A 13,881-nucleotide genomic window follows, 5' to 3' on the forward strand; every position below is an offset into this window, starting at 1 on the left:
TCAACCGGAATGATGGTAGCTTTATTTACCCTGGAAACCGACGAGTCCACTACAGGTGGGAATGCCGACCTTTAACACAGTTAATCCTTATAAGGACACCACAAGCAAAAAGCGCTTAGGAACCACTGTGTTTTGGACAACCCCACTGTTTTGTGACAATGTTGTCAAACTAAGCGGAAAAGGGAACACCCTCGCCGCTTTGGAGGGCCTGTGGGTGCCAAAAGGGACCGGCGTCTCTGCCACAGCCGCAACCTCCATTTTTTAGGTGTCACGCACTAACACAAACAGTGCATCCACCAGCGCATTTTCATGCGTGGCTAGAATCATCCACACTATCTGAGCACTCAGGGTGCATGGATGCAGACCCAGTAGGGTTGCTATATACTAAGGTCACCCAGAAAAACATAACCAGGGGAGGCTGCCAACTGCGATCCCTGCCAACTGCAATCTCTACCAACTGCAATCCCGCAAAGGGGATGCCGACCAAGGGCTCATGAATAGACCACCTACTGGACCCCGCAAAAAACAAGGGGGTTGCCCTCTGATCCCTCCATAAAGGGCATAATAGTAAATAGCCCCCTTAAAAGGGGGCCCCCTGCCGTGAAGTGGACATACAGGCAGGGTATCCTGATGGTCCTGCATCGCTAAAAGGGGCAGGTGATGGCAAGGCTGTCATTAAAAAATGAAGCGCCCCCACAGCGCCACTCCTTCCAAGGGAAGCGCCAAGCTGACCACATGGCCTAGCAGACCGCGGCCTAAATTTTTGTGGAGGCCCAGGTGCAAGTGCACGGATCCCAGCCCGGCAGATGCCCAAAGGAAGAGTGGGGGCTTCAGGTAAACGCACTGTAGCCGCCCCCCAACTGAGGCGCCCGACTCGGCCACATGGCCTAGTTGGTCGCAGGAGCCCAGAGGACATCCCTGCCCCAGTCACCAACCCCCAGGGTGGCAGGAAACCCTCCTCAACCCCGCAGTGCGCACCAGGAAAAACCCGGTCAGCAGCAACTGCAACCAGCCCCCCTAAAGAGCATGTGGCAACAGCCAGCTCATAATCTCACCGGGGGGGGGGGGGCGCGAAAGACCCACCAAAATTTTAGATGGGCTGGGGGAAGGAGGGGAACCTGGGGGTCCCACCATCCCAGGGAGGGGCCCACGTCCATCCCAAAACCCTCCAGGAGTAGAGGGGAACAGCTACTTACCATACCAGGAACAGGGTGGGCACTGCTCCGGACAGACTACAGCTCCATCATAATGTGGGTGCTGTTGGCCAGGAGAAGTGCTGCAACTCAGGCCGAGGCCAGGTCATATGCGCCCTCGCGAGACGTTTAACTTACAGGCCAACCCAGGCCAGTGGGGCTATGTCGCAGCCGACCTGACGCGAAGCTGTGGTCTGCGCGCGCTCGCTGGCCAGGCTGGGGGGACACTCTTGATCTAGATTATCCAGTCTGCCACCCAGTCCGGCAATTGATTATAAATTCTCACAGGAACAAAATAACAACAATAGCAGAAAATTTGACTTAAAAAGAAAAAAAATCGCCAGGACCAGAAATCCCAGCAAGGAACTAGGTCCTTACTCCTGACTAGGCAGAAAAAAAACTGAGTGCCTATAGCTGAGAGTGGGTGTATACCCCCTGGGACTGCCCATAGGCGTAGTCAAGCTTTTTGCTGCCTAGTGTCCTACTCCTGTTGTGGGGGCAGTATAACCCAATGGTTAAGGAGAATCAGGAGCTGTGTCCATCAATGAACGAAAGAGAAAACAACAAACAACCAGGGACTGTCTGCAAGCTGCCTGAAGGACCTTACACCCAATGCTGCCATCAGTGTCCACCTGTTAGGCATGTAGTAGGTGAGGTTGAATAAAGACTATAGTCCATCCAGTTCAACCTGTGTAGGTGTTTGTTGCCGTAATCATCTCTCATACCCCTGAATGTTCTGATCCTTGAGATGTACGTCTAAGAGTCTTTTGAAAGCCACCATACTTCCCGCAGAAACCACTGCTTGTGGTAGAGAATTCCACAATCTTGTAGCCCTAACAGTAAAGAACCCCCCACGTTGCCAGAGGTTAAAACGCTTCTCCTCTAATCGCATTGTATGCCCTCGAGTCCTCATGCAATCCTTTCGACTAAATAGCTTTTTTTCTATGCTGAGATCACCATTGAGATATTTATAAATTGCTATCATGTCCCCTCTCAGGCGTCTCTTCTCCAGGGAGAATAAATCAAGCGATTGCAGACGCTCTTCATAATTAAGGTCCTCCAATCCCCTAATTAGTTTAGTTGCCCTTCTCTGGACTCTCTCCAGCTCCAACACATCCCTCCTGAGGACTGGCAACCAGAACTGGACAGAATACTCCAGATGTGAATGGACCAGAGTTTTATACAGTGGAAGGATTATAGTTTTATCTCTGGAATACATCCCTTTCTTTATGCATGCTACAATTCTGCCAGCTTTGGCAGCTGCCGCTTGACATTGCATGCTATTGCCTAGTCTATCCTCTACCAAGACTCCTAGATCTTTCTCCATTTTTTATACCCCCAAAGGTTCCCCCCCTAAAGTGTATTATGCTTTTATGTTTTTAGTCCCCAAGTGCAAAACCTTACACTTCTCCACATTAAACCTCATTTGCCATGTCGTTGCCCACTCTGTTATTTTGTCCAGGTCATTCTGTAGGATATCTGCTTCATGCTGTGCAGTTATTGCCCTGCCCAATTTTGTGTCATCTGCAAAAACTGATATAGAACTACTGATCCCGTCCTCAATGCTGTTTATGAATAAATTGAACAAGGTTGGTGCCAGGACTGAGCCTCGGGGAACCCCACTTACCACCTCAGACCAGTCTGAGTATGCGCTATTACCACCCTTTGGACACGCCCTTTTAGCCAGTTCCGTATCCAAGAGCAAACCTTGCGGTCGATACCTGCAGACCTTATTTTATAAATTAAGCGCTTGTGGGGAACTGTATCAAACACCTTAGCGAAATCCAGGTACACCACATCCACTGGTCTCCCCCTATCTAGCTCACAGCTCACCTCCTCGTAGAATGTCAATAGAGATTGGTTTGACAAAAACGCCCATTTGTAAACCCGTGCTGATTACTGCTGATAATGTTGTTGTCTTTAGCAAACTCTACGATATAGTCCCTTATCATCCCCTCTAGAAGTTTACATACTGACAGACTGACAGGCCTATAATTTGCCGGGACAGGCCTCTGCCCTTTTTTGAATATCGGTATCACGTTAGCTTTCCTCCAATCCCCTGGTACATTTCCTGTCATAATACTGTCAGCAAAGATCAGGAACAGTGGTCTAGATATAATCTTACGAAGTTCTTTGAGTACACTCGGATGTACGCCGTCCAGGCCTGGTGATTTATTTGTGTTAATTTTATCCAGCCTTTACCTGATTTCACCCTCTGTTAGCCATAGCGGCAAGTCCTGTGTATTACTACTAACCCTACAGTCATGGTCAGTGTACCCCTCCTTTTCCTGTGTAAAGACTGACGAGAAAAAAGCATTCAGCACGGTTGCTTTTTCAGTGTCCTCTGTAACCATCCTCACATCATTGTTAATTATGTGTTCAATATGCTCTGCCCTAGTTTTTTTGCTGTTTACATATTTAAAGAATTTCTTTGGGTTATTTTTACTATCCTCCGCTATTTGTCTCTCAAAGTTGATTTTGGCCATTTTGATTTCGTATTTCCTTTTCTTATTTGCCTCCTTGTATTGCTCGAAAGCCGATACTATGCCCTCTGATTTATATTTCTTGAAGGCCATTTTTTTCCCCCTAATACGTTTTTTAACATTACGGTTTAGCCAGCCAGGTTTGGCTTTGTCTCTTCCAAATTTATTTCCCATAGGAATGCACTGCGAGATGCATTTGTTTAATATGTTCCTGAAGCATTCCCATTTTTCCTCCGTGGTCAGTGTTCCCAGGGTTTGGTCCCAGTTTACCCTTTCCATCATTGAGCACAATTTGGGAAAGTTTGCCCTTCTGAAGTTTAGGGTTCTTATGTTCCCCACTTGGCTTGTTATATTGTTATTTACGCTAAATGTGATCATCCTGTGATCGCTAGAGCCCAGGTTCTTGACATAGAGACATACTCCTCCCCTCTTTTTCCTACCCTGTCCTTCCGCTACACCGAATACCCTTGGATATTGGCCAGCCAGTCATGTGAGGGGTCGAACCAAGTTTCCGTTATTCCCACAAGGTCTATGTCCTCCTCATGTACTAACAATTCCAACTCATCCATTTTATTAGCTAGGCTCCTGGCATTTGAATATACCCCTCTTAGTTTTGTGGAGGTTGATAGTGAATGGTGATTATTTTTATTCTTGTTTGGTCTGAGGTTTTCCCGCACAGACCCCCCAATTGACGTTATGGAACTGTCGCTGCTGACTCTAATACGGTCTTCTGTCCTTTGCTCTCTCCTGACTGACTCTACTTCTGAGCACTCCCCCCCTCTCCTAGTTTAAAAGCCCCTCCAACTTGGTGGCCATTTTTCTCCCCAAAAGAGCTGTACCATCCCCATTAAGGTGCAGCCCATCCTTACTAAAGAGCCAGTTAGCCGACTGAGAAGTCAGCCCAGTTCTCCAGGAACCCAAACCCCTCCTTCCTTCCAATGTGAGAACAGAAGACCAGATGACAGCCTTTCTAATCTGGGAAACAGCTGCTTTATTCTGAAAAGTTTGGCCCTTCATACTACTGAGAGCCAAATGCTGGTCCAGGCTCAGCTTCAGGAAATAGGGGAGAGATAAAGAAATCCCTACAGTGGAAGCCACATCCAATAATAGGGCAGAAAGTAGACTTACTAGGTTTAGAGGCAAACTTTGACATGCGATTGTGTCCATACACTTTTAAGGGCTGCCTGCACACAGCTCTGAGGTGGATGCACATGCATCTGCCAGCATCTCTGCGCAAAGGACAGCACTCATCTGCCATCTTAATGAGCTTTTAATAACATTAAGTAAACATGCAGTAAGCACGTCGGTGTCTGGGGCAAATAATATAAAATGTCAGAGGTTTAAAAGGCCAGCCCACTCAAAAGTATACTTTACTAGATGCCAGTAAATTAAGTCCAGTAAATCTGACCCACACCCCATGCAGAAAGGATATAAAAAAAAAATCTAGAGGCTTTATATAAGTATATTTTATAGTGCAAATTGTATGATGCAGTTGGTACAATCATTTTTTAAACTGCCACAATGCGGCTCTCTTCTGAATCTTCTTGCATCCTCTGCTCTCCTGTGACCCCACAGAGCTACGATAATGATGTGTTATCAGAATGATTTTCAAAAAGCACCAGCCATATGGGCTGAACAGGGAAACAGCATGGAAGCCATTAGCTAATGTACCTGATCAATCGAGATGACCTCCCAGAGCAGCGAGTGCAGTGTGGACAACTCCCGACCCAGGTCAATGTAGCCCTCAAAGCCAGCCGTGTTGGAAATGGTCTCCGGGTTGGAGATCTCCAACAAGAAGCGCTGCATGTTCGTCCACTCATGTTCCAAGAACTGATTCATAAAGGACATATACTCTTCTTTACTGCCAAACCTGTCAGCAAAAGAAAAACATTAGATCAATGGATCAGCTCTACTTATCACATCATGGCAGGGTTCTGGCGGGTCAGAATCACAGCAGGTGTCAGTCATATGAGCTTTGCTATCCTCAGGATTGGGCTGCTAGAACGGTAATCTGGTTACTATAACAGAACAAGAAATGACATTGCCATACATTTTTTAAGTTTTATGAGTTTTTTAAGTTTATGAATCAAAACATGGTTCTGATTCTGGGAAAGTCATTTTCCTATGCGCAAGTGACTTCCTTTTCCTTACAGGCACAGAAAGACATTAACTGCCTGCCTCTGCTAAGCATCCTGTTGCAACAGAGAACAGGCTGTACTCCACAAATCATAATGTCTTGGGTTCTGTAAACAATGTATGCAATGTAAAAATATTTGTGAATGGGGTTAGAAACACTGTTGCATATAAGGGACCTGGGGCAATCACTAAAACTAGAGGAAAAAGAATCTGGAACAGTTGTGAATAGTAACCAATCATCTTCTAGATTCAGATTGTTCAATTAGAACTTGTTTACGCTGAAGTTGGTCTGAGTGAAATGCAATAAATCGCTTTTTAGATAGCAGTACATGAGCAGCTGACAGGCATTCGGGTGGCAATACTGCTGCCTCCTGAATACCTGTTTTTGATAGCTTAAATGTTTTTTTAAAGTGAATTTGCTCCGAAAACTTTGAGTCTAGCTCACAGCTGCACCATGGCTTCATTCACTTGAATAGGTCATGTTTGGCAGGGGTACGGCCTATCTAATTTGACAGGGAGGATCATTTTTGCACAACCCTGTCTGACTGCCTTTGCAGTTTAGGAGTAGGTGGTAAAATTGCCATTCAACTTCCTATTTTTTGCTGCCCCCCCAACTGCAAGTGTAAACTACACCTTAAAGTTTGAAAATGAAAGCTAGAAGCTGAATAGCGGTCTTGCACAGCTACTTCAGACTATGTATGTTTCGGTCTTAGGAAAATCCCCTCCCGGTATCTTAGAGAATATATTAGGCTGAAATGTTTTTTGTTTTTGCTTTAGATAGAGTGGGAAAGGATGAAAACTTTTGTCAGATTTTTTTCCTGCTAAATGGGTTTCTGTTAGAAAGATTTATCTTTATTTTCTGTCCTGCGGAGAATGTTTTTACAACAGTCCGAAACAGGGAAAAATTTAAAATCTGTTAGGGATTTATTGTTGACTTACTCTACTCTGCTAAAGGTAATCATTTTTTACCTGCTGCCTGATCACTTTTTTTTGAAAAGCCTTTCACCGCCTCTTAAAGGCGGTATCAAGCTCAAAGCTGCAGCAGTGGCTGTGAGCTCAATGTAGGCACTTGTTGACCATTCTGTTTATAAGCTTACCTTGGTAAAAAAAGTGGTTAACATTTGCTGAACCATGGATACAGGAAAAAGTGTTAAAAAGGGCTTGATATACAGTCGAGGGCTGCATGCAGTTCTTTCATAATTATAGTGTTTGAACATTGAACTTACAGTAGAAGTAAACCCTCCTATCAATTTCAGCCAAGGAAGCAAACATCCTGGCCTCTGTTTAACAACTGCCATGATTGGATGGTTTGACAGTTTGTTTGAAAGCACAACCGATGGGAGTTTTACATTCCCGACACGTCATAAATGTAACTGTTTTTTGAAAGGGTTAAATGGAGGGGTTTAGTTCCGCTTTAAACAGCCGGCAGTGGGAGTAGAAGCACAGATTTGTGAGCCTTCCCCATTTTACGCCCCTCACCACCCACATTTATCCAACATAAAGAGAGGATTTCCCCCCCCCCCCTCAACCACCCTTTTAACTGATATTTTTGTCCACTGACGGAACTCATTTCCATTTTTGCTAATGAACGAAAAAAAACTATATTGTGAGGCAGGGACATCTACCCTTGTGAACTTCTGGTTTCCTCAGAGCTCTGCCTGCTTCAGCTCCCAGCAAGCAAGTGACTCGAGTCTGTAGCGTGATTCATTTAGCAGCAGTTAGCAGTCTGTGCAGCCAGCATTACAGGCCCCAGAGTCCAGAGCAGCACTATGCAACAGGCCTCCTGGCGAGAGTCCCACTCCTGACGAGGACTATCCAGAGCAGAGAGCACTGTGAGTGTGTACATTACAATTACAGGCCTCCCCTCAGACCACCATCCAGCACTGAGCATTAAAGACCTCTCAGAGTCAGACCACTGTCCAGAGCACTGTGTGCATTACAGGCCTCCTCTGACCACCGGCACCCAGAGCTCTCTACTTTACAGGCCATCCCTTAGACCTGAGACCACCATCCAGTACTGCGCAGCATTACAGGCCTCTCAGATTCAGAACAACATCCCAGAGCACTGTGCATTACAGGCCTCCTCTAAGACCACCATCAAGAGCACTGTGCAGCATTACAGGCCTCCTCAGACCATCCAGAGTGGCTAAAACTGTATCTGTGAGTTTGTTCAAACCTTAATAATATAAATAATATAATATTAGATTTTGTTTACTTCAGGAGTATATAATGAGTTTGGAAATGCTAAAGAAATGCTTAAATAATGCATTATAATTTAACTGAACACATTAAATTTTAGTTGACTAAAATGGTTTTATTTGACTAAAATCTACTGGAGATTTTACTAGGCTAAAATATGAATAAAATTAAAACAATCGCAGATGACTAAAATGGGATGAAAACTAAAACTTGGCATTTTAGTCCAAAGACTAAGACTAAAACAATTGCAGATGACTAGAATGGGATTAAAACTAAAATGGCATTTTAGCTCCAAGACTGACTTAAACTAAAACAATTGCAGATTACTAAAATGTGACTAAAACTAACATGCCATTTTAGTCAAAAAACTATAACTAAAATTAAATCAAACTTTGATGCCAAAAGTAACACTGCCAGTAAGGATGTGAAGCTATACAGATCGCTATTGTGAAATGGCTCTTACGGCAAGCATCACATTCAGACGTTAATCGATAATTTGTTCTTCATCTGTCCAATGTCATATGCCCCCTGCCTTCCCCTTCAAGCTACATCTCTGATTTTGCATTCAGAAATCTTTTCGTAAAATGTATTTATTAGTGTTAAGAAGACGCTGTAACATGTTGCCATCTCACCAGTGTTAATTTGTGTCATTAAGTGCACCCAGAGAGAGTGACCTCGTTGTTTATTATTGCCTGCACTTTATTTTGTGTTTATCCCCTATGTAAACATCAGAAGTGCATTCTGTCTCAGAGCACTTTTAATTAAGTTGCGCTCCAGTGCTCACTTCTTACTGATTCAATAGAGGAGAGCCATTGACACAGCTGAAGATGAAATCAAAAGTCAATACAAGTAATGGCTATTGATTTTCCTGCCTAATTGGAGGCCTGTGATAAGTGCACCAAAACAGGGAATAGGTCCACCACTCTCCGCCTCCTCTGGGAGATACTTACTTGGCAAAATTGGCGAGGTTCTGGGTGACTTTGGCAATCAACGTCAGGGTGCGGGCGGTCCGGTCATCCGGGTATTCTTGGAGAAGGTTGAACAGTGATGGGGACATGATGGCGGGGCACAAGAAGCGCAGAAACAAGGAGGCGCTAATAAGCCTCTCGCTGATATCAGGACGACCGCGGCTGTTACACTCTTGTCTCCACGATGCAAAGACCTCCTTCAGCTCCCGAGGGAAGACGCTGCAGAAAGAACCATGGGAAATAAATTAAGATCAATCGACAGCAGAGAACCAATTATCTCTTTTACACTGCTCATTAAACGAGAGATGACGCCTTAATGACACTTTAATTTTTACTTTATACAGCAATGACCTTGGGAATCAATACGTTCACTAATACAGAAATTAAATTGCCAACAATTTGTGTATTAGCTGCATTGCAGATGTGATTCAAACTATACAATGATCGCACCTGCCTATCCATCCTTATGTTAACCTGCTCAGATGGTAGCATCAGTAACATCTCAAAAGAATGGCAAATGTATCAGGGCTGTTCAATCCTGCTCCTTGAGGACTGCACACAGTCCAAGATATGAGACAGAGATCAAAATTCTTCTTAGTATATTGAGGTTTACTTTTTTAGAAATTAACCTTTAAACATTACTGATATGTAAATTGCTAACCTCTTCAACATACCTGTACAAAGTGAATATATACAATATGATAATAATTACATTACTAATATAAGAGAATGCTGCCCACAAAAAATAGGGGCAAATCTAAACAGTGGGAGATCTACTTTTGATTTGGATCTGAGTGGCGGTCCACACTGATCCGACTTGTCAGGCGACTTGGTCGCCTGACAAGTAGCTTCCAATTATGTGCAATGGAACCGTTCTAATCAGAGCGACTCAAGTCGCTCCAACTTAGAAAAAGGTTCCTGCACTATTTTTTTGCAAAGTCGGAGCGACTTGCATTGACTTCCATTATGGTGCACAGGCGACTTCATTAGTCGTCCGAAGTCGGGGCGACTTCGAGTCGGATCAGTGTGAACCGACACTAAGGCAAGCAAGTTTTTGTTTTGTACAGTGGAAATGGTTTTTGTCAGTTTTTACATTGTCATGTGCTCCCACTGTAATTATTTCTCTTCACATCCTGTTTATATGTCCTTACAGAAAGTTATTCTCCCTAATGTAGACATAGACAACAATTACAACCAAATCCATACAGCACCAGACCCCTTTTGCCTCTTTAGTTGGGAGTTCACAGCCAATGTTGACACCATTAAATAACATTTTAAAAGAAAGCCAGCACTCAACCAATGAACCTCAACATTTTAATGAGGTCATATTTAAAGAGCAATGTACAAATATGAAGATGTGCAAATTTCCGTGCTTTTGGACAAGGACTGGGCTGCAGCCTACCTCAAAATATAGTCCAAAGGGCTATATCATTAAATGTAGGGTAAGGTGAGGTAAATTGGGGCTGCCTTACTGGATGAGAAAAAATTAATTATTATATATATACTAGACATTAAGCCCGTTAAATTAACGGGCGCTAGAACATATGTGTGTGTATGTATGTATATATATATATATATATATATATATATATACACTGTATATACACACCACATTTTCAACTGCCAGGCACTGGTATTTATTAAGTATTGTGTGCCATGTGTGCCTCATACCTCCCTCACTGTGTGCCTCATACCTTTTCATCATTACTGTACCCCATTCACTCAGTGCCTCATACCTCCTCCTCAATACTGTAGCCTTCCACTCAGTGCCTCATGCCTCCTACTCAGTACTTGGCCCCTTCACTCAGTGCCTCCTACCTCCTCATTACTGTACCCCATCCACCCAGTGCCTCATACTGCCTCCTCATTACTGAACCCTCCAACTCAGTGCCTCATACCTCCTCATTACTGTACCCCTCCACTCAGTGCCTCATACCTCCTCATTACTGTACCCTTCCACTCAGTGCCTTATACCTCCTCCTCATTTCTGTTCCCATCCACTCAGTGCCTCATACCTCCTCCTCATTGCTCTACCCCCATCACTCAGTACCTCATATCTCCTAATTACTGTACCCTTCCAGTCGGTGCCTCGTACCTCCTCATTACTATACCCTTCCACTCAGTGCCTCATACCTCCTCCTCATTACTGTACCCTTCCGCTCTGTGCCTCATACCTCCTCCTCATTACTGTATCCTTCCACTCTGTGCCTCATACCTCATCATCATTACTGTACCCTTCCACATTGTGCCTCATACCTCCTCATTACTGTACCCTTCCACTCAGTACCTCCTCCTCATTACTGTACCCTTCCGCTCTGTGCCTTGTACCTCCTCATTACTGTACCCTTCCACTCGGTGCCTCATACCTCCTCCTCATTACTGTATGCTTCCACTCTGTGCTTCGTACCTCCTCCTCATTACTGTACCCTTCCACTCTGTGCCTTGAACCTCCTCCTCATTACTGGGCCCCTACACTCGGTGCCTCATACCTCCTCCTCATTACTGTGCCCCTCCACTCAGTGCCTCAAACCTCCTCCTCATTACTGTGCCCCTCCTTTCAGTGCCTCATACCCCTCCTCATTACTGTGGCCCTCCACTCAGTGCCTCATACCCCTCCTCATTACTGGGCCCCTCCACTCAGTGCCTCATACCTCCTCCTCATTACTGTGCCCCTCCACTCAGTGCCTCATACCTCCTCCTCATTACTGGGCCCCTCCACTCAGTGCCTCATACCCCTCCTCATTACTGGGCCCCTCCACTCAGTGCCTCATACCACCTCCTCATTACTGTGCCCCTCCACTCAGTGCTTCATACCCCCTCCTCATTACTGTACCCCTCCACATAACAGGAATGAGCCCTTAAAAAATGCATTGTACATTATAGAGGAGCCATAACAGGAAAGGCCCTTATATAACACATATATACATATTGAGGAGCTTTATTAGGAATTGACCCATATATAGCACTACACACACCAGCGACGCCCGCATTACACTGTAATGAACGGGGGAATCATTTCCGGGTGAACACAGGATTTCCGTTGTGCTTGGTGTACACATCCCTGTGGAAGAAGGAGAGGTCATTGCTGTCAGATGGTTTTTGTGTCGGAGAAATGAGCGGCCCTCAGGAAGGATACAGCCAGCCTGGCATGCAGGTAGATGGGGGAGTGCAGACACCGGGAAGGGGGATCTCCGAGCACAGTGCCGGCCAGCTCTGCACTCACATGTACAGCACGGGAAAGAGCAGAGAAGGAGTCACAGCGATCAGGTAGAGAGGAGGAGGGGAGACTGGTGCAGAGGGCAGATTTGTCCAATCCGGATTTGGCTCTTGGCTCTAATTGGATCCGCTCCTGTCTAACACGCCCACCCAGCGCTGGCCGGCCGCCCGAAGTGTCTCTGGCTGCGTCCCAACGGCTGTTCGTGCGGCACATGTGCAGTAGCGCATTTCCACGGACACAGGGACGGACGCAGGGACACAGGGCTTTTATTAATATAGATATGGAAGGGGTTAACTTAATTATTCACTGGATAAAGTGCTGATGTGCGTATATAAATATATACCAAGAGTGCAATAAACACTGTAAGTAAAAATATAAAAGTGTAAAAATGACTGAGATGTTCTAGATTAAAAATCACAGTGAATGTGAACACAAAGTGATATGTGCAATAAATAAAGATAAATAACATTAATCAATGTGCCAGTGAAGTAAAGTATGAATTAGAAATGTCAGGTAAGAACACCAGACTAAAATAAATTAAACATCAAAAAATCCACAAAATGTGTAATAAACAGTCCATAAAGTGCTACAAAGTGAAAATAGTGCTTCGGTAATATTGATAGGTGATATTCCGAGTGATCCGGGTGTTAGGTACTGGGTGAAAGAACAGTGCACCCCTCCAGTATATCCCGCACTCACCAGAGATATGCACCCCTGCAGGGGTAATAAGCCTTAGGGTAATAGCCTCTATCCAACGATTCCTGTGTAATGGACTCGTGGGTGAAGATATCCCTGGATCGTTCCCTTTCTCAGTCCCTTTCATCTCACAGAATGTGGGTTTATTGCTTGCTAAAGTCCTAAAAGATCCTGTAATTACGTACTTTTTAGTTAGCTTAGGTCAGTGATCCTAGGTCATCACTGACCTAAGCCAACTAAAAAGTACGTAATTACAGGATCTTTTACGACTTTAGCAAGCAATAAACCCACATTCTGTGAGATGAAAGGGAATACCAGGTTTTATCCAGCATATTGATCATACACTGCCCTGCTGAGAGGAACGATCCAGGGATATCTTCACCCACGAGTCCATTACACAGGAATCGTTGGATAGAGGCTATTACCCTAAGGCTTATTACCCCTGCAGGGGTGCATATCTCTGGTGAGTGCGGGATATACTGGAGGGGTGCACTGTTCTTTCACCCAGTACCTAACACCCGGATCACTCGGAATATCACCTATCAATATTACTGAAGCACTATTTTCACTTTGTAGCACTTTATGGACTGTTTATTACACATTTTGTGGATTTTTTGATGTTTAATTTATTTTAGTCTGGTGTTCTTACCTGACATTTCTAATTCATACTTTACTTCACTGGCACATTGATTAATGTTATTTATCTTTATTTATTGCACATATCACTTTGTGTTCACATTCACTGTGATTTTTAATCTAGAACATCTCTGTCATTTTTACACTTTTATATTTTTACTTACAGTGTTTATTGCACTCGGTATATATTTATATACGCACATCAGCACTTTATCCAGTGAATAATTAAGTTAACCCCTTCCATATATATATATATATAATAATAATTCATTTTTTCTCATCCAGTAAGGCAGTGCCAATTTACCTCACCTTACCCTACATTTAATGTACAAATATGCAGTATAAACCATAAC

At 44.3% G+C, this 13,881-nt stretch overlaps 1 protein-coding gene across 10 annotated transcripts in view; it reads right to left on the minus strand.

The window, feature by feature from the left end:
- Positions 1 to 13,881, minus strand: part of DAB2IP (DAB2 interacting protein) — a 695,389-nt gene that overhangs the window by 83,475 nt on the left and 598,033 nt on the right. For all 10 annotated transcript variants that reach the window (XM_082263572.1, XM_082263570.1, XM_082263568.1 and 7 more), the window contains 2 exons: positions 8,962 to 9,198; positions 5,348 to 5,546 (listed from right to left, as the gene is read on the minus strand). In XM_082263572.1, the coding sequence (XP_082119698.1) occupies positions 5,348 to 5,546; positions 8,962 to 9,198 (436 nt within the window). The remainder of the gene's footprint in view (positions 1 to 5,347; positions 5,547 to 8,961; positions 9,199 to 13,881) is intronic.

The sequence above is a fragment of the Pelophylax lessonae genome (genome assembly GCF_965119305.1).
Source record: "Pelophylax lessonae genome assembly, chromosome: 7".
Classification (NCBI taxonomy): Eukaryota; Metazoa; Chordata; class Amphibia; order Anura; family Ranidae; genus Pelophylax; species Pelophylax lessonae.